The following is a 27504-nucleotide window of genomic DNA, read 5'->3' on the forward strand; positions in this document are numbered from 1 at the left end:
CTTGTGAACTTGCCTGTTCGTCTCGCATTTATATACAAATCGATTTTGGACACTGAATTCAAAATTGTTTTAATCAGGTTTCTATGGCTAATGACTCTGTCCTCTTGCAGGTTATACCAGTCTCATATTAGTTTTCCTGTAGAATTGAAATTAGTGGTGAATGTCGTTTTTTTTTTTTTTTTTTTTTTTTTGTTTTTTTTTTTTTGGAGAGCAAGGCATGCTTACCCCACTGGTTCACTGGCTCATTTGTGTCAATCACTAGAATATGTCTGCGTCTCTGTGTTCTACTCCTTCTTAGCTTTCCTTGAATTAATTTGCAAAGCACTTATTCCGCACGTTAAAAAATGTACATTGTATTTAGCCTTTAGAGCTCAATTTAACATATTACGTATCATGCAATGCCTGATCTTTATAGTGACTGGAAGGTAAAACTTCATTTTTATGTATTTTTTTTTCTCTTGCATTTTTTTATAGCTGCAAGCATGGCATACAAACGCAGATGTTCTTTTGTTCGGGTCTGTATTAAAGACAAGACATTAACGAAAGATACCTCATAACATAGCCTGCATTACTGTAAATATTGTTCGCTCTGTCTTGTAGTCTTTTAATCTGAATAATGATCTGCATATGTATACGTGTAAGGAATGTTGTAATCATCATGTGATGTTTACCAGTGTACTTTATAATTTATTTTGGAGAGGTATGACAGTTTGACGTTTGGTTTGGGTTTTTTCCTAAAAAGATAAAGTCTGAATGGTGTCGCTTTTTGTTTTTCCATGGTTCCATGGGCCACTCACACTCTGTTTATACTTTGAAAGTCTTTAGGATTCCATTCCAGGGGTCTTTAAGTTTTAGCAAGAATATTTTATCATAATATACGTTTAAGAATCTGTAAACTTGTTAAAATAATGTTATAAAACTTAGTCTCCAGTTTGCATTAATTAGAAGTAGTCTAGTTTTATTATTGATATATGTACTTAACGAAGTGTCTATAGTGTGATATATTTATGTTGCAGGATTAACCGAAACGAATTATTTTTATTCATTTATTTATTAATGTATATTTGTTTATTTATTTTAATGTATTTTGTTTGTTTATATTTGGTTATATATTTGTTTATTTATTTACCTTTTTTGCTTTATGACGTATGTTGAAGTCGTGTGAATTCAATGCATTTTTTTGCTTTTATCATGAGCATCAAGCATAATTTATTGCCTAATTAAAAGGTAGTTCCTTATAAACATATACATTTGAGATCATGTATTATTATCACACTCTTCATGTTGACGTACTCCCAAACAGTCTGGGAGTAGGCCAAAGCGTCAACAGAGCAGCCCAGCTGATAGTTGGACATACTCTGACTGAGTTCTTCGGTCAGGTATCCCGACGGCTGGGCTTCGCTACCTCAAGCTACTAACAGACATCTACTAACACAATCCCCGCAAGGGACGGTCGCGCGAGATCCACAAGGATAGTCAAGACCGTATAAACCACTAATCGAAAACGTTTTATAATCTTACGTCATTAAAAATCGATATCTACGTCGAGAAAGAATATACACCCAACTAGTTTTCTCTTAATTCGGCTTTGGTGTGATCTGCTCGGGTTGCATTTACTATCAGTAATCAGTAATGAAAATCTATCCTCGATTTTTAAATGCATGGTTTTCCTTTGCATCCGATCTTGTGTTTCATAATATACACACCATTTTTATCAAATGACGACCCTGTAGTTTTTTTATTGTTGTCATTTGTGATGCATGATGGTTTTACTTCTATTAAAAGTTTGGTTTTTTTTTGGTGTATTACAAACATTGTTATATTTCTGTTATTTTATTATTTGTATATGTTTTTCTCTCTACTAATTTTCTTTCGTATGCGAGTTCGTGTGTGTGTGTGTGTCTGTCTGCCCTGCTTTAATATATTTTAGGTATTGTATATGCTGTCGTCGTAATATATATCCGATTCAACATGAACTAATGGATCGTTATGTTGTATCGACCTGCATTATGCGAACCACTTCGAGTCATAGTTTTCCTCTGTCGTTTATTTCGGACGTCACATTACATGAACATTTCTATTAAAGTACGGAACGCTGTTCATCCTGGTGTATCGGTTCGTGCTCCCAGTTTTCAGTGGAGTCCGTGTTGCTTATACTTTAACTATCTATGCAAAATTATAACTCTGATTATAATAAATAAAATATTTTTATTTTCAGCACTGTGTCACAAACTTAACAGCATAAAACTTTACATAGTAACAAAAACATCAACACATTATATTAATATATCCCAGCTTCAATAACTATATACCAAGTCCCAGTAGAATATAAATTGCATTGAAAAGCTATCAAAGCCAGAATTCGGTAAAAAGTTTTTTAATGTGAAAAATCAATACAGTTCTGTCACATTCATCATACGGACAAAAAGTTTTACAAATCTTGTAAGCATTTTCCAGATTGAAGAGAACGTAACCGTTTTAAATGTTGAAACAGTTATCTAATCTTATAAAATAAAATTATTTTTTTATTATTTATGAACAAAAGATCACACAGGTAAGTATTTCATAAAAACGACCTAGGTAAGGAAAATGACACAAATCTATATTGACAGATATCTGACTTCGGACAAATGTTTAAGGACGGATATGAAGAGTAAAACAAGTCAGGGGAGACAGACAGAGCTTTACGGTAACAAAACAAAGTTTTAAGAGCACAAAAACTGAATCAGCAGTTTACTGAAAGCTCTGCATAAATAACTTTAAGACATTAAGCATGTGAGCTTCTTCGAATGAATGACCAACAGGGGTAAATTCAGATGAGAAAGTGAAAGGAAAAGGATAGGAAGAATCTTTGATGGAAGATTAAACAAAAGGAGGAATAAGGAAAGAATACATGGAGGAATGGAAAAACAGGGGAAGAATTTGATTTTAAAGGTCATAATACCTTTTAAACACAACGTAATATTCCCACATATATGCCCTTATTTTATAACCATCAATAAAGTAATTCATCTATAATTCATAGAGCCCTACTAATTCTATCAAAACCTTTGTTTCAAAACTGAGCCAAGTTGTAAATCTTAGATCAATACTAAAAAAAAATTCTTTTATAAGTGTGGTTATGATAGGTTAAATGTAAATGATGGAAAGGAGTAATATCACTCGGGATTGTTTTTGCAAATATTAATACTCAAGATCGATTCCTTCCCATTACTGAACGAGTAGCTATCTGGAGAATATCGATTCGTCTGTTTGAAGACAAGATCAGTAAAAGCCAGGATTTGTATGTTCTATGAAGCACTTTTTACAATATCGTTTAACTGCTCGATACGCATCCACCGTCAAATGACAATCTTGAATATTGAGCTGTTCAAGATGGCGGCATTTCTTGGCAATTGCTTTTATACCCTGATCCGTGATGGAATCACATGATTTCAGGCTAAGTTTTCTCAACTGGGAACAGTTACTTGAAAGAACCTGCAGTCCTTCGTCTGTAACGTCACACTTTCCAATATCTAGAGATTTCAACTTGACACAGTTTCGCGCCAAAACATCCATAGCGTCGTCTGAAACAGCTTCACAGGCTCTTACGTTTAAATAACGTAACTTTCGACAGTTTTTAGCTAATTGTATAACTCCTACATCTGAAACTTTATCACATTTCGCTACACTTAAATATCTTAGATTATCTCCTATTTTTGACAGAGCACAAACTCCGTAGTCGGTAACTTTCCTACAGTCACTAATACTAAGTTCCTTAATGTATGGACAGTTTTCGCCTATGGCTTGTACGCCAGCGTCGCCGATCCGTACACAGCGTCTAAGATACAAATGTTGAAGCTGAGTACAATGTAAACTAAGTACTTGAAGGCCTTCGTCCTCAAGCGCGTAGCAATCTGTCATGTCCAGGTAGCGGAGGTAGATTTGTCGCAGGTGGTGTGCTGTGGCTTGTGCTAAAACTTGGTTTGTCAGGCTTACACTAGTTATGCATGGGCATCCTATAAACAAAAAGAGAAAATCTTTTCTAAAAATTGAACAAAAACATGGTTTTAAGTTCACAAATAATTTCATTTTATAATTAACCAGAAATTCCGTATTTTTCATATATTACATTTACAAAACATTACATTACATTTTTATGCTTTTTTTCAGTTTTTGTTGCCTATTTGTTTGTTCGTATTTTTGTTATTTTTCCAAGTTGTAGATAATGAGATATAAGTAAGCCTAAGACTATATTTATTGCATCATTTATTCACTTCAAGTTGAAAAAATGTGTAAGTTACGAAAACCCGGAAGTTTTATTTCTTTGGAACTGCACTGAGCATGATATATTCTATTAATAAAAAATCTTTTTAAATGAAGCTTTTTCTGTGACATAAATTGGCGATAAATCACACATGTTGGCATCTCAAAGTCAATATTTATAAACGGAGATTAAAAATGGCCGTCAGTACTTGTAAACTGTGTCACAGTGTTTGTTTCTTTACAGATAATTCATACAGTTTTCTGCTCACAGTGCCTTACCAATTCATTTTCGCGAGAGGCAATCAATTTAACGACAAAATCATCATTTAATGCTGGATTAAGGCATAATTTTCTCTTTTGAAATAGTACGTCCTGCTATGATCTAAATCCCCAGAAAATGTTACGCGATCGTGTACACTATTTTTGGTTTCTGATTGGTATAAGTGTATTTCCATGCAGAAAATTAATTTGTTTGTCTCCGTATTAATTTTTTTATTTTGGGAAAAAAGACACTCAGCAGTCGCAGCGTTTCAAAAAGTGTATGCAATGAATTTAAAAAGCTAAATATACTCCAGATAAACTTTAAATAGAATTTCGACATATTTTTACATCAATGTCACTACCAAGATTCAGCCTAAAAAGAAAGTGCCCACTTAAACTTTTTGTGAATAATTTGAATATTATATTTTCGTTATAAGATGAATTTTCATGTTTCATGAAAGCAATTGTAGCCATCATTTTTCGTTGCATATTTCCACCATTTTGTTTGTTTGTTTTTGTTTTGTGTTTTTGTATTGTTTTGTTTTGTTTTCTTTTCTTTTCTTTTCTTTTTTTGTTTTTTTTTTTTTGTTTTTTTTTTGTATTTTTTAATTTGGCCCATTCTATAGCAAAAACGTTAAACTTTACTATCCCTGAGGTCAATAGACAATTTCTTTTATGCAACGCCCCCAAATCTGAAAACCTGATATTACTCACCTGTAGCATCTAAATATTCCAGATTGACGCAATATGAAGCTATTTCAAACAGCGAATCATTGGTAACATTCGCACAACCTTGGATTTCCAAGTGCCGTAACTCTGGGCAGCGTTTTGCAATTGTATGTAACCCTTTATTTGACAGTCGCTCACAACCACTCAGAATAATCCTTTCCACGATAACACAGACTGTTGGAGTATTGTAACTTAGACGTTTTGTCAAATATTTTAATGCTTTGTCTACATTTATTTTGTCACTATTTATCACAATTCGTTTCCATAACAACGGGTCCCATGACAGCCGATACCATCGGCTACAAACACGGGAACATCGACATAGTTGATCCGTTGGCAAGTTCGAAAATATATTTACAATGACGTCATCCGTCAAGAGGTCAAAAACAGAAGACTTCAAGTGTCGCAACTTTCCAGATTTTGATGAAACGCTCTTTTGAGAATCTTGCAGTTCCATCCGTTTAATATTGTACTGAATTTCTTCAATCACTTTGTCCAACTGATATTCATAGGCAGGATTTTTGTAGCTGATCACAGGCGGTGGGGTGGGTTTATGAGATGATGACATCTGGGATGATTTTGATGATGACTGTTGAGATGATATTGTTTTTACTGATGACGATGATTTATGAGACATAGGTGACGGCGTCGACATGCGATATTGCATTTTCAAGTCACGAGGGTTATAATGAGTTGGCTCCCTTTGTGGTCCAGTTCTTGTTCCTGACCATGGCGGTTCTCTACAGGAGGCGCCACGTCCTGACTCGCTGCTGTCTGAAAAGCTGCCTTTGAAGGTGGACATACTCGTTTTCGAGTAAGTGTGGCTCGGAGCATCTGAGGCAAATCCCGAGGACGAATCATGAGTCGAATCTGCACAGGTTTGATTAGGATCTGTAAATAGAAACAAAATCGTGAATATATTCAAGTCAAGAAACGACAAAATAGCACTAAATACGCCTTGAAGATGTAAAAAACTTAAATGCAACAAACATAAATCCAAAAACAAATTGTTTAAAAGATGACGAATTACAATTTCCTTCAGTACCAGTTAAGATCACAAACAAGATTATGCTTGGTCACCATTCCAATTTAAAGTACACTTTCTAAAAACATTTTATCGACTTAAAAACAACAAAACACTTGAAATTCTTTCTCACAGAAACAGAAAGTTATAAACAAGTGATAAACTTGCAATGTCAACAAGCACCATTAAAATGACATTTTCCATTTATCATAACCTCGCATAGTTTCTAATATACCATCTCTTTTTCAATTAGACTAATCATTAAAATGGGTCGTATAAATTCAATTTACCAGCCATGTAAAAGGAATAAATTCTATATTTATATAGATAAGAGTCCTATGTTTGATCCTTCTCCAATTTAAGTAGCTAATCAATGAGGTTATAGATAGTGGTCCAATCTGGTCATTATCTAAATGTTCAAAGTTTCCTCAGTCAGAACAAACTGTTGATAAAACTACATGAAATATAGATGGTAATTTTGAACATTTAGCCACTGTTTTATTGTGAGCGTTTTTTAAAACTTAATATGGTTTTTTTTTACTTTTGGGTACAGAAAACCTTCACCTTGTAAGTGAACCCGACCACCAGGATGCAATGCGGATTTTTTAGTGGCACTATAAAAGGCAGAGTATTTCAAAGGTTGTGTCATTTAATTTACCTAGTACATAAAAATATTTTAACGCTTTTCAGCTAGTTAAGCAACTTTATGAATGAACCAATTTTAATAAAATTTAAAAAAGAAAAACATCATTCTTAATGCACAGTTTTTGACAAATCTCCTGTGCAGAGGGAATATTCGTTACTTCAAAGCTTTACCCTATAAGCTAGCGGAGTTGTGTGTAGTAATTCAGGAAGCGATTATAGGTCTGTGGAGGAGATTGAGTTTTTGACATATGTAGTTCCTAGGATTTGTAACTATGCTCCCTAAAGAGGGAACCTACAGAAAACCTTGAATGTATAGGCTTAGAATTGGAAAAGATCAAGCATGTTTTCAAAATTTGAAAAAAAAATAGGTTTTGAAACAAGGTTTAGATTTTTTTGGAATGGGTTATATCATGAACTTATTTGGAAATGAGCTCATCTTTTTGATTTTTTCACTTCTAATTACACCAAGTAAATACGTCGAAAGGTTTTAAAATCAATGAACATTCCATGTACATTGTACATTGATATTATATCCGTCACATGGAGTATAAACAATCGAACAGTAATTTACACAAGACATAGTATCTGTACTAAGAACGGCCTAAAACATGGTTCCGTATACCGCGCTAGCAGTTCATAAAAGATTCTTTTATTACCACGTTTAAAAAACGTTAGATATTGACAGTATTATCTACACGTAAGTGCTATTATGTCTCCGTCGAAACTTGCTTAATGTTGTATTGTCGATAATCACTTCAGCTTTAACGATTTGCATGTAAAATATGCTCAAACTATAGAAAAGGCTCTTGACACCATTTTGAATTTTATATCAGTGAGATGGCTTTTCACTTCTGGACAATTTATTTCTTTTTTGACTTTGAGACAGTATTGTGACTTACAAATGTAAATTACTGTCAAAAATCTATAGTTATTGAATATTCTTTAGCCCCGTTTAATATTTTTGTTCAACTAAACCTTTCAACGTTGCAAAATTGACAAGGGTTTTATTCTGATCGTTCATAAATCCTATCAATTCTGGGGCATAGTAGTAAATGGAAACCACTCAAGGGCTTGGAATTCTATACTTCCAATTTATATTGTAGATTATTTACTTCGACAATGACTTTTGCCTAGGGGCTGAAAGGGGAATCTGGAATAACATTTTCCAAATCTTTACTAGATATCCATGTAAAAATTCTTACTTTTGTAACAAATCTATGCATTGTGTCAAGTGTGAAACGGGATTCGGGAGAGTTATCGGCTTTTCTTGTCTCCAGAGTAAGAAATACCACCCTGCAATAAGCAAAGGTTCGCGTTAAATGTACGCACGTATACCCAAATCACGATTAGGATTATTGAGTAACGTGGTAATGGGATAATTATACAATATTTCATGCTTTTAGATGAGAACATAGTAGATAGGTCGGCAAAACAATGTCGTATAAACTTTTTCTTAATAAACGGCTGACCCGGAGAGAAATAACCCCATACTGAAATTTCCAGAAAAAAAAACAAAGGAGGCTAAGTCTCAAAGCGTTTTGGTCAGCCAAAAAATACAAGTTCTTAAATCACTTTTCGGCTCGTTATTATTGCTTATTTATCGTCCCAGTCGAACCAATTATCGACACTAAATCACAGTTTTAATAAGGTAATAAGAATAACAAGCCCGGAGGGTCCAGTTAGGTCAATGGTAATTTTACAAAATTAAACGAAAGGAACGAAACTATCGGAAGTCCGTTAGAGTATGTTACTGTAAGTATCCTTTTGACAAAGAAGTATCGTGAATGTTGTGTAGGAAAAAATACAAATATCATGTACATGTATAGAAAAAAGATTAACCCGGCACCTTAGTTTTATATTATACTATTCATAGAATGTGTTTTATAAACATGCATACAATATTCATAAAATATTGTCCACTGAAATTGATCTGCATTAGACTTTCGGGTACACCAAACCACAAAAAATACATGTAAAATACTAGTCGCCAAACTTAATAAATCAATAAACCTAGAATCAGAAAAAGGGAGAGTAAGTTCAATATCCGACCGAGTATCTACTTTATTTGTCACACCGAGCAAACTTGGTAAATACTGCAATAACATTTATGTCAAAATTATTCAAACAGACCGCACAATGACAGCTTTACAGTTATTATCTTAAATTACCCTTCAATGACAGATATTGAATCTTATAATTAAATATCAAAAACGAAATGCATGTATGGGGTGATATAAACACAAAGCACTCAAAAAGCCAGAAACGCAAACAACCAAATATTAAACGAATAAAATTGATATATGGACATTTTTTTGAATGGGCACATATGAAAACGAACGTAATTGAATATATTTACGTGGAAAGGGATGAAAGTATATCTTGTATTAAATACACATAAATTTTGTCTTATCTTTGTCTCATTGTAAAGTTCAGGTTTGTGTATAAAATGGCTTACTCTTCATTAAGCCATTCGGAAACTCCTATCTTTTTCCCATTAATCCGAGAAAAAGTAATCAGAATTGCACCTGTATAAAGATTTGTACATTGTATAATTTGTTCAACATATCAACACGAAAATTTGCATGTTAGTTCCCCTTTTGAAGTAGTAGATTATAGTTACAAAGATTTTCGACAATATTGAAATTTTTAGCTGGTAATAAATTTTCTCTGTCAAGATAAATGATATGAGCCACTTTTTCGTCACGCACAGTCCCTATTTGGGTCATTATATCATTGTTATGGAAAATAACGGGTGTATCATTCAGACAGACAGTTGTAAATAATCGAAACTCAAACTAGCATTTTCTCACGAATCTGGAAATGAAAAGATTGTTCAGAACTCAAAGTGCAAAGGGGTTAAAATATGACAACTCTTGGTTTTCTTGGAGATTGTCAAGCTTGTTGTAACCAAATCGTACGAAACCATGCATTCGGCAACTTAATGAGTTAAATCAATAAAGAAAAAAAAATAATACAGTCTTCAAGATAATGAGTAAAAGAATATCCTGAATCATTAAAATTTTATGCAAGGAACACCTTTACATATAACAAGGGCTCATTAGAGTTAATTGTAGATGTGCATCCAAATAGTCGGGATCCCAAGTCTCAAGCCTTTAAGGAGCTAGACAGGCCACGGGGCAAGCCTCACGGGAGCTTGAGTTTACGAAATCACCGAGTCGAAAAACCTTTAACTAACGAAAAACTGTTTTGTGCTTTCAGATTTTTAAAGAATTTTACAACAAATCCTGCAAAATTTACGGTAATCAAACATAAAGACCCCATCCAGCACAAAGAATATCTGCTTACATTATTTACATATATATGTACTTACTAAAAACTGGCACTATACGCAAGAATTGACAAAAATGTCAGTAAACCATGATTTAAAGGCACTCACCATAGAAGATAACATCATGCTGTGGGAAACACCATTGTTTATACTGACTATCAGTGTAAATTTCTAGCATTGTCATTTCATATAAAGTCATAAATATTCCAAATCCAAATTTATTTTAACAAATCTGTATTCGTTCCAGCGCAAGCACTTTTTATGCCAAGAAGTCTGAGTTAAATCAGTTTCTTTATTAGTGGTTCTATTTTTTTTTTAGTCTGAGACTCCAAATTACTTTGTGTATTTTTTCAGTAGTATTCACAGAATCGAAAACACAAACAAACAAAAAACAATCGTCACAATTTCCTAACATGCAGTGTCAAATATATTCTAATTGAAAATCGTGCCACGTGCACTAGTCGAACAGAAATAAAGAATAAAATGTTGTGTCCAGGCAAGAAACTTGCTAAACCTGCGGTCAGATAAAGGCAAAAATACTAAATCCTCTGATCAATACGTCAAGCTAATACTGTTATACTATCAAATCACACGCAGGCGAACCTTTAAATATACAGAGGCCAGCCATTTAAAGTATTTCACTGATAACTACGTTTCAATATCATATATACTTTCTTTAAGTTACTCAATTGGAAGTCTATTTTAATATAGTTAAAAATATTTGTTTGCAACTAAGCGATTGAATCAATGGAGTATTTTCTCTCGAATAAGTAACAAGTAACTCCCAGATTATCTATGTGCCACTTGATCAAGGGTCAATTTTCACTCTGTTGCCATTTAAAAATTTATTTTTAGAAACACCACTTTTGTATTGGCGGTTTTCCGAACAGTGGCTGTTATGTATATTACTCAGTGTGGTTTAAATATTTTGTCAATAAAAGAATTTCAATTTTTCATTTGTTGTTTTAATTGGCAATCCTAAAATATCCGAACAAGTTAGGGTTGGCATGTGAATAAATATTTGTCGAATGTTTATAAAAGGAAGTTGAAACAGTTGCAGGTCGAATATAAAAGCGTGACCTTATTTAACTTCTGAAACAATAGAAAGTGTACGATGAAATTTAGACCCAGTTCGATTAATATTATAATATTTTTTTTTAATAAAAACTTTTCAATTCAGGGACAAAACAAAATAAGACTTTAGATTGTCTATGAAACATTAACTAGTTGATATCACTATTAATTGTCTTGAACCTCAAGAGTTCTGTCAAATAGAGTGTCATGTTTCATAACACGAAAAGTTAGTTAATAAACATGTGTATTTCGGTTCACATTTTTCAAATTGGCTATTTGTGTGCATATGTGTTGTATTTTAGGGATTGATTGCGATTTTTGTGTTCGTTCGGTGTTCTGAAGATCGCTCGTTCCATAATTTTCTTTAATATCACTTTCAAATTGGAAGTTCATGGCCCCTAAAGATGAACTAACCTTACACTTCAATATCTACATTGATTAATATCGATATAAAGTTGTTGCAAAATATGTCTGGTATTTTCATTGATTCATAATCAATAGTCTCTCAATCGATGAGCAATTCCATACTAATCGTTTTAGCTTAAATCGGGACCGCAAAACAGGCTGGTTACGCAAGTCATGTTACAGACAAAGAAAAAAACGTAACAATTTCGCACTGAACATCTGTTTTCCAATGCAGTAAATCTGGACTATAGTAGTCCACTGGTCTTGAAAATCCTTGAAATATACACAAATAGACAAGATACAAAGAAAAAGGCGTGATCATTTTTCCAAAGAAATTTTGTTTTCGATAATTGCATTTCTAACTGATACCAAACATATAGATAGCGTGCTGCAAACTAATTTTAATTTCCAATTACCCATTTCCGGTTTAAAATTATTTTGTAAATAATGGCGCAGTTAAGTGAAATGGCTGTGGTATCAATTATTCAAGAGAATGTTCACGGTTGAGACGATTATTGGTATTATGTGTTGCATTTATAGACATGTGAATATTACACATTTTAATATGGTCATATATAGCAACATTTCGGTATACTGTTTCTATTTTTAGAGTTGAAGACCATGGGACAGGTTTCATGGTCCTATGTGAAAGTGTACGTTTAAGAACAGTGACATTCCCAACAGAGTACCATTCTAACAATACTCCTATATTATCAGTCACGTTCGCATGTTCCTAACTTTGATACATGTACAATATAAATTTATTTGAGATTTGAATCTTTGTTACCCCTTTTTTCTTTACAAGAATAAATTAATTCTCTAAAAATTTGTGTGAATGCCGCGGTAACGCCACATAAAAAGTACATTAAAGTTATTCATCTTTAACTGGGATAAAACGACGAAGGATTATATTCCATAAGAAAAATGCCCTTATTTTCATGTCATTCCAAACGCCATTCAAAAAGTAAACCGCGGAGAATTTCATCATTAACATGTAAATTTATCTTTTTCTGACAAATTAAACATCCAGTATTGCACCATTCAGGAATGTTCTTAATCATTTATGCGATTAACTACACCCGAATTACTGTCGTCAATACACAAGTTAAATTAAAAATGGTCACATCAAAGAAGAGCTGTTATGGCGACGTCCCGCTGTCACCGACCACACCATCATCATTCTTTCCTACGTTTAATCCTATTACAGCTTTTGAAATTTTAAAATAACTTGAGTGACGAATGACAGTCGTCAGGAAAAGATCAACCCATAAGAAAATATTGGGATTTCTGTTTAACTTCCATTTCCGGGTGTTACATGTATATATGGAAATTTTTATAACTAAAAGTGATAAGAAAGGTACATGAATTACAAAATATGGATTCCATAGACGTTTATAGTGCTACTAACTGGTACAGTTCATTGAAAATAGGAGTTACTTTCTCTGATAAAGCCCAGCTCATAGTAGTACATACCATGGTGTTCCATAATGTTTACATCGAAATAATTTGCAAACTTTAGAGTGTCGACGTGCAGATGAGAACAGTAGTAGTTCATATGAACGTATATCGTCTAAAGTGTCATTTACAATAGGACACTTTCATTACATGTACGTACATGAGTAAAGTTGATAAGAAAGGCTTAAAGTCTAGTACTTTAGAGATCATTATGAATAATGTGAATTAAAAAATACACATTAACATTGTACATATTATATACAAAAATGTATGTCAGTGGTATCAAACCACGGGCTTTCTTAACCACTCTAAAAAACGAGACAGTCAACTATTCAGACTCGTTAATCAACAAAGGCCTATGTACTACAGTATATGAATGTGTACATTCCTGCACATCAAAAGTAGATAATAAAATAAAGCTTAATTTTCAGTAATGATCATGCATGTGACAAATCCATTAATAAGCAGTAAATATGGTAGCCAGGTGAGACAATACCTGGCAATAAACGTCCGGCAATACACAAATTTACTGCTTGTCATGTCTTAAGTGTTCTTACTAACTAGTATATTATACTAGACACCTGACAAAAACTAAACATTTACGTGTGTACAACATATGTTTTGTTGAAGTGCATATGAACACGGTTCTCCTGTGTGTTAAATGACAAATGGAACATTGACATGGTGTGCAAATACGGTACACGGGTAATTGAAACAAATGGGTCAGTTATAATAGCTTAACTAGAAACTTAAAGTGTATTAAGAGTTCCGGAATTAGAGCAGTAGGTCTGATAATACAGAAACGGGTCGATAAATTTACAAAAGAAGGTCCCGAACCACGAATTCATAAAAAAAGTATAGAGTTCTGGGACATCATTTGGCCCAAATTTTCCAACAAAAGAATGGTTCCAACCCCTGGAACCCTCGATCTGAGTCTGCTGGGGACCAACCAAGACACCAGTGACCTGTAAAATACTTAAAGACGACGAATATTACTACCAAGTCAAAATTATGACGCACACTGAACGAACGGTCAATAAAAGTTTTTTTTCTCAAATATCTTATGTGAAGTTAAAAAAAATCAAAGACATTCAGGATTTCCCTTAATGAATGTTATTTTACAAAAAGGATCCGTGCACCTGTAAAATGCATTATTATGTTCAAATATGTATGTCTCAAATGTTTAAGTCATCTGTGAAATTGAATTTGGTAGGTTTCTTTACAGCTTAATAGTTTACAATCTAAATATGAACATTTATATATCAATAAAAAGACGAAATTCTTTTGATCTTTTGATTCAAAATCGAATTTGAAACATTGTATGCATGTAAAGTATTATATATCTGTATTTAGCCTTTTGAGTCACATTAATTTTACCCTATGAAAGCAAAAATTTGAACTTCTGAATACAGCTATCACAGCACCTTACAGATATTAGAATTTGACTATGTTTGAGTTGTAAGAGTTTAAATATTATTCGCATGCTGTTTCAAAAGTTCTTAAACTGGACGCAAAGACGAAAATGTTGTTTCAAAGCTTTCGAACAATCTATCAAAATTTTCATGATCGAACATGTAGTTTTACAGGTGCATGTCAATGCCGTGCTTAATAGGCAGGTGAGCTTAATAGGCAGGTGAGCTTCATCTGTGGACTCGGACCACCAAAAGTATTTAAAAAGCGAATCTTTATATCGTTCTTCGCGTAAACAGTTTTATAATCAAAAACAAATTCAGTTTTTAAATGAAAGTGCCTGGAGTTCAAAGTATGTACAGATCAAAATTATCTTCCACTCAAAAAATAAGAATATTAGTCTTGTGGTTTGTTGTATTAAATCGTGTCAAACTAAAATAACACACGCATTCTCAAATTTTGACAATTTTGTCTAAATATATGTTAACGATATTTAAAACCTGGTAATCTCATGTAAACTCTATTTCTGTAAGTTGTAGTTTAAATAAATAATCTTGAATTGGAAGAAATTGTACCCAGTAATTATAAAAATAATTGCATCTCAAAAATAGATTGACAATCACTGAAATCTATGATAACTATTACAATATGGAAGAAGTGCGCGAAACTTATACCGCCATGAAATAGAAACCCTTAATCAAACAGGGTCAAAGAAAAGCAAAGTAAACATGTTTTGTTACAAGAACACGTGTAACAATATAACACATTGCTGACACCCTAATCAGTCTTGTGGATTAAAGTACTCAAACATTAATCGTATTTTGGCACATATTTTTTTCTCGTTTACTTTGAGAATAAGTATGTAAATGATGTAGTAATTATATTGATATAAATGGATGTTTAGAAAAGAGGTACGGGAAATGTTGATTTCCGAAGGATCCCGGTATTTCCTAAGATGTCTATAAGAACACCATAAGAATATCAGATCATCATGAGCCATTATGATTTATTAAAAGGCAATGCTAAACGAATTTTGAATTACCATCAAATATCACACAGTTTGTTGATAGGTAGCCGAAAACATTTAAAAAATTATAAGTTACGTATGTTAATCGCACTTGACTCAAATATGAATTTGATGTTTTCACCATAATAACAAAGTGTACAAATTAAGGGCCGATTTTGGGGCTGTCAAATATAAACCTTATTGAAGTTAGTTATCCGACATACCTCAACGAATATGCTTGAAAATTGATTTTTACAAGACTACAATAATACTTCAAATTGAGTCCGTCAAAAAATAAATAAATAAAACTACAGTCCGTAAATATGCATATTTCACGTGTTGAGTTACTTTACTATGAAAATCATAGATGGTCGTCGAAAAGGAAAAAAATATGAACATGCAATTTATCTAATACCCAACACTTCATAGTCCTGAGCTAATAAGTGCAATAAATTATCATAGAAAGTCAACAATGTCTCAGTGACACATTCTCTGAACTCGTTTCCCCGTCTTCTTTGACAGTGTTTAATTCTTTGAAGGACTAGTAAAATTCATTCATTTAAAAACTTGAAATTTAATTTCAAAATTTTAAAAATCTTCCTTTTTCAATGACATTTTCAAACAAATACTATCTCCAAATCAACAAATTTTCGAAAGCAGTCGATATAAAAATGAATACAATTACCTTCTCACAAAAGAGTTGTTGAAATAATTGAAATCAACCTTAAAACCATCGGACCGAGGTCTAACAAAAAACAGGACAAAATGGGTTATTGAGAAGGTGACATGACAAAACCGTTTTTCAGGACAAAAGATTTCTCGTTAGCGTCGGAAATTCTACTTTCTTGTCAAAGCATAATGATTTGTTATTGTTGACTCAGTTTTGAATGAACCTAGGGCTGTTGATTTTGTTAATGTGTTTGAATAGATACTTTCTTGATCAATAGTGTGTCTACAGTCTCTCAAATATTGAAAATCTACGTTGCGTTTAGTTTTCAACAGAAATCATAACAGCTTCATACACAATTCATTGCCATTTTCTCTCATTTTGTGCGTTAAAAAAACCAATATGCAAGCTGACACCTGACGCCCAATTTTTTAGCGCGCGTCATAATTTTAGTAATACTATTGAGTATTGTAGTTAATAACAAAAGAGGGTAAATGTAGTTTCCATTTAAATTGAAATAAAATATACGCCCTTCTTTATAAGACAAAGAGCATCATTAACTCTGCAAAAAAACTTTAAAAAACACTTTTCATATATATCCACACTGCCCTTACAAACATGCATTCAAACATCTGTCCTTTTATCTACAATTTGCTTTTTAAAAGCGTGTTGACGCATGTAAGAAGCATGTCATCTTATGAATTACATAAAGACTGCATGTTTAATAACTAACCCAATATCACAATATATCACGAATTACCGAAGAAAACTTGTAAAAGGCAATGTACCAGTAAATTTTCACATACAGAGAAATGAAAAGATGCTTGGAAACACATGTTACACAAATTGATTTCTAGTTAGATTTTTCATTCGCCATTCTGTTACCAAGTTTCCTTCTAATAGGTCAAGTATCGAGAGTCGACACAATTACAATATTCTCTCGTGTTACACCGAAAAGAGTTATTACTTGCTAAACAAGTTTCTAAACAATATTCTTTCTGATAATTACCTAGTACTTTACATGACTTGAAATGTGATATCACCCAGTATGTTACCGTAACATTTTTTCCAATGATGTTTCCGTCCCAAGTAACAGTAAGACGTTTAGTCTTTTTCCCATCTATCTTTTTAATCATCAATCACATGAGTTTAAACAAATAAAGACGCAAATGTTTTATTAAATCCAATTTATTCCTCTTTCAAAGAGGTGCATGTAACTCGAGTATCACGAAAGGTTGGGATAGCAGGCGGCATTCTGGTGCTCTTTATCAATTCATGAGATGTTAAAACTGTGGGCAATGCTCATTTAAGGATACGCCCTCTTCCCATCCCAGAAACTATGGTCAACATATAAACTGGAAGTTGAAGTCGTTTTGTCGAATCCCACGATATAACACAGCTATATAACACAGCTATATAAGATTCTGTCAAAATAGCAAGTTGTTGTGATCAATAGTTGCGTAATAGAAAGCTGTCACCCCAAAAAAAGTGTAGATGGACATAAATGGATGGACGAACGGACAAACGGACACCATGATCATACCATGTACCTCCCGCTTCCAAAGTTGTGGGATAAAAATATTCCATACACCATCAAACAGCGTAGTAAAGACAAGATAACTCAGAAGTACCCGCCTCTCGTTATGAACGAATGACTATACTCTAAACATGTTAGCATATCTAAAAATCTATCAACATTTATATAACACCGCAGATGAAACCACTGTCATTAATTCACATTTAATCAGAATTTAATCTTGTTCTGCGCAAGATGTTAATAAAGAATTGCTGGAGGTATCTGGATGACATAATATTAAATTTTCCCTTTTAAGCCCAAGAGAAAAACGAAGGTTTACTTCTTCAAACAATGATTACACGGTACACATTTTTTCACGCTTATTGTCATATGCACCCAATTTACTTCCCTGCTAAGGGAATGTAGCCAAGTACAATTGAAGTGGGCTTTTGTAGTGCATTTTTCAATTTTGTTTCCTAAATCGTACCTTGAAAACTTCAAACGCATAGAAAATCAAATAGTTTCAAGATTTTAATATGTGAACCTACGAAGGACGCTTAAAGGGACCAAATGTTGTCAATCTATAACACCGTTCTATTGACGAACAGTATGGCAATTGAAAGACTTGCATGTTGCGAGGAGGAAGATGAGGGGTTCCATCGATATTTACATTTAGGGGGTAAGGCATGGAGATTAAAGGCCCTCTTAACCTTTTCAATAGATTCAACTATGTCTGGTAGAATTAAAATTATTGAAATTATTCATATATACATATAGCTTGTTGGTGAGATGAACTGTATTTTCAGATTCAAAGAGATTGTAAAATGTCTTGCGGCTAAATCAGATGATAGTTTTAAAGAGTTATCGTGTGGTTTTCTGTTAACAAAAATAAACACAATGTGAATAGACTTGTACCTTTTCAGCTACATATTTTGTAGTCTGTAATTTAATTAATGGTTTTCTATTGTTGATTACCTCCAGGTGAAACAGACACGTTCATCATGTCCAAATATGCTAAAAATTTATAATTAGATTAAGAAATAGCAGGTGTCATTATAGAAATTATCACAAAAATATGTCAAGTAGTTTGAATAATTTATACCTTTTCCATACTAATGAGATTAAGTGAAACAAGTGCCAATTCACAAAGTATTACTGAAATATGTTAAATTCAATACTCAAAATTACTTACCAATTATATATGACAGTTTGACTGAATGTAAAACAATAGTCATTGTGGAAATTTTCATTGAAAGTAGTCAAATGTGGTCAGTCAAATATACTAAACGGTACTACACCATGCCTCGGTATCAAAACACGATCTATTGTTAATCAATATTTCATAAAAAGTTTCAAAATCAATTTTATTTTGACACGCAGTTTTATAAGCGTAGCAACGGAATAATGAAACAATCGAATATTTATTTCTATTTGATCTTAAAATATTAAAATGATGTCAAATGTTCGCTGCTCTAGCTAAATATCATTGAAAAGTTGAATCAACACCCTCTGTCATGTTGAAAACATTTCACAATTTTACATTTTTGTAGCAATAAATGTCACTACGAAAAATAATTTATTTGATTGTCGCTCAAAACAATAATATTAAACGAAAATATTTATTTGATGAAGGTTTTTGTTTGTTCTCACAGTATTTTCTTGTCTCTTGTCAAGTAAAAAAAAATGCGAGAAAATTGACAAGAAAACCAAGGTCGCTAAAGACAAAATATAAGACATTTCAGGGAATATGATGACACAGTTTGGTTTAGATTTAGTAAACTTTTAAAAAATAAATAAATATACACCCAACTGTACATGAATCTAGCATAAAATGAGATTTAAAATTATTTTTAGCACACATTTAAAGTCGCGAGTACAGATGTGCGTATTTTCAAGTTACCAAATGTACAAAGAAACATTTATTCAGAAAACTTTTTTCTTCAACGCAGAAAGAATAAATACAGAATAGTACATGTACTATATTTGTGGAGATATGCATGTCATTTCTACATGTACATGTACCTACAAATAATTTCAAAAATATGTTTAAGTTTCTAAAGAAATTGTAATCTGGAACTAAATATATTGCATTTGAATAAATATAAAATGATAGTCAAAAACTTTTGAAACCAATACCAAATTCAAAAATTCCGAATAGCGAGGATAATTATTCCTGTATTTTAGTTGGTTTTTTTTTTGGCAAATTTTAACCAAGATATTTCATGTACTATAATAACCATATTAAAACTGTCATAATGACTGCATCTTTCAATTCTAGATACTACAATAATGACGCTTCAGAAAATATCAGGAATTCCAACTTACCAATTCCGAAGAGATCCTCCATAACACCGTCCCAGTCCGTTCTAGGTTTGTTAATTAATTCAGATGGCATGATAAATGTCATAATTGTAAAACAAATAAAATCCAGAAAATTTCACAAATTATTGAAAATCCATTTCATGAATGAAATAACTATATAAGATCCCAATACATAGACAGTTACCTTTACAAATGTAAACTAGACAGCGTGCGTTTACAATAATCTAGACCACGTGATTGATAAAATTAACATATGGACCACCATTTACAGGTGAAAGCAAGGTATTGAAATACCTGAAGAAAATCAATGATCAGATTAAACCGTTTCCGATCGATCATCGGTGATTATGGGGTTTCGGTCTTTTGTATGGTATTTAACGTCCAGTCTATTAAATGTACCCATAAAAGGAAAATATTAATTCTAACAGTTCATTATTGATTTTATGTTTCCCTCAAGGATTTAGAGATAAACTATTAAACGATTACATGCATCAGGTAATTTCTAAATTACCGTTAAAAGTTTCGAATTTCGCTACATGCACTGGTATGTTGTATACTTGAGTCGAAGATCAAAAACCTACATGAAATCCAAACCCTAAATGCAACAAGTGACTTGCCTAAATGAAGACCTCAAACGTATTAATTTTAGAACGATTATGCCAATGAGAGGAAATTTAAAAGAAATTAACGCCGAATAAGTGTAGTATTTTGGTATCAGTTTTTGTTCAATAAGCTAAAAATCTAAAGATGTGTGACAAGTAATTTTCGGAAATTAGCGACCTAACAACTTAAATATATTTTGGTAAGAAGATTAGTATAACTAAAGAAAAAACTGTGGGCCGAATGCTCACTTTACTAATACCCCCACCCCCCATTTCATAACATTTTGACCATAAAATTGATTTAGGTCAATATCTGAAAAAGAGGGTGCATTATGGTAATATGTACAAGTAATAATGATTCTGTGAAAGTTTAATTAAATTCAATTCAAAATTGTGTAGAAGGAGTTACGGATAAGAGATATACGCCCTTCGTCAGGAAATGATAAGAGTTCACATTTGTTGATGTTAGGCTTAAAAAAAACTTTCAAACCAAAATCTAAAATAGGAGGTGAACATATTCAATAATAAATTCAGGATTAATTGAAAATGTATGGTTATTCCCACGTCCCATATTCATAAATGACAAAGCCCATGTTTTGCTAATATATTGAAACCACCCCCACCCCCAAAAGAGTTGGATGAAAATCTGAAATAGGAGATGCACAATGGGAACGTGTACAAAAGACTCTGTGAAAGTGCTCTTAAATTGCATTCAGTGGTGTGTGTGGATTAACAGATAAGAGATGGTACCCCCCCCCCCCATATCCCCATATTCATATGTTTTGGTACATGAAACACAGAAATTGATTCGGATCAAATATGTAATAAATATTTTGTGGAAGTTTCCATTAAATTCCATTCAGCGGTGTATGCGAAATAACGGATAAGAGATTGGCACCGCTCTGTGTAACGGAAAGAAAGAAGAAAGGAAAGAGGAACAGATATTTACAAACTGGGGCATTTAAAAGAAACAGAAAAGTATTATTTAAAAATCCTTTTTAGAAGTGGGACGTTCTTATTTTCACTCCATCAATTGTTTGTTTGTAAATCATAATAAGGCCTTATATAGAACAGACACATGTTGACCTTTGATTTGTACGACTTTGTTGTAAGAACAAGGTTTTGCTGCCAGCAACATTTTAACTCTCAGAAATAAACCCCCTTTTTCACAATCAATCCTATATTTTGGATAATGTAACATGCAAGGACGACATTAAGGTGTGCACTTGATATTCAAGTTATATGGTACTGTTTCGATGAATGGATTCATTATTCGTTCTTTCATGTGCACAGAAAATGTACCCATTTCACTTTATCGTTCTGACTATTTTGAAAGGAATGCGGGTATGACTATGTAATAATTGGCCCGTCTTATCAGGTGTACACACGAAGTGAAAATTGATTTAAATTGATTTATTAAAAGTAAAAATTCATAATTATTTTAATTGCTTAAAAGTGAGCTTATCTATGGTTGTTAGTAAAAACATTTAATTGAAATAGACAAATTAACCTCGCGTAAAATTACGACATAATTCTGATATTATTGACAGCATTTTTTTCTATTTTTAAGCAAATGAAAGAAATGTACTGGCAAACCTACCAGAAATAGCACTAAAATGATATTTGAACAATAACATAACAAACACCTTTATCGGTTTCTATTATGGTGACAAGTCTCCCAGCACCCGAGTATTCTTAATTGAATATTATCTGTTTGTTTAAAAGAAGGTAGGACGAAAGGCACAAAAAGTGCATCAAAAAGTAAGCACATGAAATGTCCTAAAATATGATACTTGGACACACGAGTAGCTAGAAAAGTCAAATTATAACTTCTTATCAAAACAAATCTTTCTTCCTGAAGAGTCTAAGTCCGTGCATGCTTTCTTCCTTAAAAGTCTAAGTCCGTGCATCTTTTCCGCGCGCATCTATGAGTTGTATTGAATAACTTTGAACGGATTCTGTGTAATCCAATAGATACATGTACAAATGGAGATATAGCGAAATTAATATTCGTTTCTAACTGACACAGACAGACTTTAAGAACAGATCAAAATTTCTCCCCTGGATATGTATGAGACATGCATGTTGTAACCGACAAAAATCTGACTCCTATGGCTGTACTCTATACTTGTCCTAGAAATTAGCTTTATCCACTATTCATTAGTTAACTTGAGTAAATCACAAACAGACTGAGCAGAAAATACGTTCAATCCTATGCATACTTTTAATCTTGATTGGAGAAATCCAAATTGAGCAGAAAAAGTAATATAAACCAGACCTACAAACACTTTGATCCTGGCCTTACATTCATTTCGAATTACCTGATTTTGGTCGACTTGACTGTATCAAAATATTGCCTTGATTCAAATATAAACCAGAATCAATCGACCAGCAAACCATATTATCTATAACACCTCTTTTTAGAACTTAACATGATACATCACTTTTTCTGACCTACATCCCTTTGAATAGCTTTTGGTATACAGCAATGTTTGTAATACAAAAAGTTCCGACTACTTTATTATGGTTCATTTCAAGGTGACTACAAACTTGTTGGGGGTAACAAAGAACTCAAATACCCTCACCAAACAATGACGATCTTATTAATTAACATACATTTACGCTTTGTCAAAGTCCTTGGGAGAGTCTGCTCCTTGTATAAACCTATACAGACTATGTACATATATTTGTAATTTATCAAATCGTCATTGGGTACAAGACATCAAGTTTTCAATTCAACTCTTAGACATCTGTACATATTTCAAACGTTATATAATCAATAGTTTTGAAGGTCTTTGTGTCAGTTATAAATAAAAGAATCCTGGAAGTTTTTATATTTTAATGTTCTTTATTGCAATACTGCAATGCATGAATGAATAGTGCGATCATCTTAAATCCTTGTGCATTCCCGTGGTTTACGATCTTAGAATTTATATCGAAGCTTTATCAACGCTCTGATTGGACTTCACCAAAAATCCATAGAAAACACATACATGTAACTTAACAGTGATACTGAAATTAGCAACTCGAAAATTCTTGGTCTCGTTGATGGCCTCTGTAACCACGCAAAATGACAAGTTGTACATCACTTATGATGGATGGTAAATGTATTGCATTAGAACTGGAGCACAGCATAGTACAAAACTATCTCCTATGCTTTTTGAAAAAGTGTAAATGTACATTGTGTGAATCATTAAGTTTGCAAATACATGCAGCTTATATAACTGTACTTAAGATTGATTCTTGTTTTTCGCCAAGGTCATGGAAAATGAACAATCTGAAAATACGCATGTTCGCTTGCCTCTGTTGTCTCATGCTAGTCTGAAACTCTTTTCTTGACTTGATTTAAATATTTACACTGGAGCAAATGTTCTATAATAGAAATATGATTTCTAAATCCTAGATGCTAGATAGTAAACATGGGATTTTAAATATTGATAATACTCATATATCGATTTCATCTGTTTTTTCCTTTGTTCTAAATAAGGAAAGTTTGATCTTTCTATTGTACTTCAATGCAAATCCGATGATATTCCTATATCAAGATTATATTTGGAAGGAATTGTTTATGGTAACACAAAGGGAAGTTTTAATATGCACGCATGAGTGCTCTGCCAAATTATATAGAAAAAGTTCAAGGCAGTATTATAAGAATCAACTTCATATGCAAATATATTTTTAACACATCATAAACCAATGGAATATAATTTGTATATAATTTTATTGTAGGTATGCTGTATTTATGTTATAAAATATAACGTCGGAATGTTACACCTATAGACCACTACACAATTTCCTTGTTCTCTTCGTATTGTCACTTCTTCAATATAGATCTCTGCAGAAATGACACAAGTGATAAATTTTAGAAGCTTTCATTATTTGTCGTTTTTGTGATGTAATTGATCGACAATTACGTAGTTAGCGCTTAACCTAAAGTAACCCTTATCTATAAACCTTAGAAATAATACGTCAGTGTTCATTGTTCCTGTGCCATCGAAGCCATCTTGTCAACTTGGTGTTTGATAATATCTCTTTGGAAAAAAAGGCACATTACTAGTATAGGATACCCGCTTTTGTTAGAAGCTTAGTTTATGTATGTTTTTTTTTTGGTTAGGCCGGGATATGTAAATATGCAAGATAACAAAATGGAATTTAATATAATAGTCAATGGAAGACTGAAAGGAACTGATTATAATCTCCGTATCAACGACATGCAATGGTAAGTTCTAATAAAAGCAAAAAGATGTTCGTTGTTTTGTTTATGTTCCCAGTACATTAATTGGGATTTTAAAGTTGAACCGTGAAAAATGCCGTGTATAGCACGGTTAGAGCGATATCAAAAAGCTCAAAATTCTAGGGATAAAAAAGGCGAAGCAAAAAAAAAAACAAGCTAATACAACAAACAAAACATAGAAACCGGAAGTAAACACTTGAATATTGTAGGATTAATCCGGACTCATATACATGCGAAAATGAACCAGGTGCGCCAATAGAAAATGATTTGACCGAAATTCAAACCTGTTTACCTTATTAAAGTTAAAGAACTCTCAGTAGGCAATATACAAATTTATTACTAGCATCCTGGAGATCTATCGCATAACCAGTCAACATGCACATGTATATGTTGATGAACGCAACTGTATCATTAGTGTTTAAGTTTTTAAAAGATAAGACAAAAAAAATCGGAAGAAATATTTCAGAAGCCAGGACACATTACTAGAACCAAACGTTTAAATAAGAAAAATAGGAAAACGAAAAAAAAATGGTCCAACCACAATCTAGATCTTATGTATACAAATCAATCAATCAATCAATATCCTTCAAACGCTACCTATAAACATCATTCAGCTTTCGGATTACCACACCAGTCAAACTGTTTTCAGTATCCTTAAACTAAATTGAGAATTACTTTGATGACACCGGAGTATTGAACGACGAATTATTGGTTAATACAGCATTGAAAAATTTATTCTTTGATCATGGTGAAAGCGGTGTCATAAATTCAGAGTTTGTACCATCATAAAGTATTAAAATACGATCGAGGACCATAAATCGAGATATAAACCCTTAAAACGATATTAAACTATCTCTCATGTACAAAATAATTCCATTCTGATATGGGGTCCACAGAGGGGAAAACTGACTTCTTTTTTTTTTAAGTACACAAAAGTGTTTGATAACAAGAACGACAACAATTCCATGGACAACACAAAACAAAACATCTGCTCGCAATGTGTTAATTTGACCCCCAAATGTATATTTCTTACTATGACCCTGACCTTTAAATTTTGTGCTAAAATCGTATTGATGTTGCAGGGGATAACTTTTGATAGTCCATTGACAGACGTTGATTTTAAAGAATTACGGACGGACGAACGGTAGCGATCCATGTCACTGTTACAGCATTGTCAGTAGGGGAGTAAAGAAATGATAAATCGATGTTCACCGTAATAATATTCTTCATTAGGCATGTTTTCATTAGCATATATACAAATACAATTTAAACAGAAAAGAAATGCTAATTATTCGTGAACACATGGACCCAAAATCTATACACGTCATATTTTGTCGGTTGCCAAGCTGGAATCCAGTGCTAAAGCACTGATGAAGAAATAACCTAAAACGTCATTCTTAACCGTAGCAAGGCAAGCCAACTGTACAATAATCAAGTTACTTCATAAATATTTAACACTTCACGATAATGATCTGTTCCCAAATACTTCTATCCATAAAGTTAATTCCAGTCAATCAAAGTTTTAATTCAGATTTTACAAGATATACCAGATAAAATATTATGTCATTTTCATAAAAGCATATTATTCACCCATCAAATGGTCCGTTGTATAAGAATGAATAACAGTGAAATAAGTTCTATAAAATTATGAGAATAAGCAGTGTAATATTAAAGACCACCCATACATACTGACAATATTGTATTAGCAACTGCTAAAGGGATGACGAACAGATTATTTTAATAGTACAAGAGGTAAAAGGTAAAATAAGTACTTTCGAAATTTCTTTTTAATTTGGTTCAACATGGAAATTTACACATGTTATTTTCCAATAAAATAGACGTTAACATCGTTAAGTAAATCGATAAGTTATTTATTTTGAGACCACAACCTATCTCGGACCATCTTGGCCTATCAGTGTCTAGCCATGTTAACATCGTTAAGTAAATCGATAAGTTATTTATTTTTGAGACCACAACCTATCTCGGACCATCTTGGGCTATTAGTGTCTAGCCATATTATCTGTTACTTGCGAAACAAATCCCAAAGTTCCATGCGGAAACAACTAGCTTTTTTCGGTCCATAGAAACTTTACTTTCTGAACCTTCCATGGTCTACAAATACTATTGTATACATGCATGGAATTCAAATGAAACAGACCCATACCCCTTTATTTGAATCGAAAGTTGTTTTTTGCTAACTTTTTAATGTGTTTACCTACTCCACAGCCTACAATAACGATACTTAATTCACAGAAAAATGAAAATTCTATAGGAATTAAGCCACTTCAGTATAAAACGAAAACCCTAAACATTGGCGATTTTGGCGAATCTTTGAGCATTAACTAAGGTCATTCGAGCTTTTGACAAGAACATGTTTGCTCTTTATGATAATTGAAACACATTACTGCATTTGTTTTACCAACAAATAACTTAGTGAAAGAGCTTAATGCAAATATTAACAGAATATTAACGCCTACCTCAAATTTCCGATCTCGTATCACATTTTAACCATTGAATGTAAATTAGACTACTAAAACACTGAGTTTCTTGTGTACAAAAATGTAACCTTCGTTTGTGCAGGTGATATATTATGGATCGAAACCCAATCTACTGTACAAGT

General features: G+C 32.7%; 1 protein-coding gene across 4 annotated transcripts; it reads right to left on the bottom strand.

The window, feature by feature from the left end:
* Positions 1–2188: 2188 nt before the first annotated feature.
* Positions 2189–27504, bottom strand: LOC148612508 (uncharacterized). 4 transcript variants are annotated; one of them, XM_088594013.1, is made up of 3 exons: positions 27362–27504; positions 5221–6126; positions 2189–3998 (listed from the first exon to the last, which is right to left on the bottom strand). In XM_088594013.1, exons 2-3 carry the CDS (start codon positions 6035–6037, stop codon positions 3265–3267), a joined length of 1551 nt encoding a protein of 516 aa, XP_088450139.1. In that variant the 5' UTR covers positions 6038–6126; positions 27362–27504; the 3' UTR covers positions 2189–3264. The 4 variants fall into 4 exon arrangements, with proteins under 4 accessions (XP_088450139.1, XP_088450138.1, XP_088450137.1 ...); XM_088594012.1 differs by lacking the exon at positions 27362–27504 and adding an exon at positions 20052–20312; XM_088594011.1 differs by lacking the exon at positions 27362–27504 and adding an exon at positions 10302–10922.

The sequence above is a fragment of the Perna viridis genome, chromosome 7 (assembly GCF_037379345.1).
Source record: "Perna viridis isolate PV_CMFRI_1.1 ecotype Kerala chromosome 7, ASM3737934v1, whole genome shotgun sequence".
Classification (NCBI taxonomy): domain Eukaryota; kingdom Metazoa; phylum Mollusca; class Bivalvia; order Mytilida; family Mytilidae; genus Perna; species Perna viridis.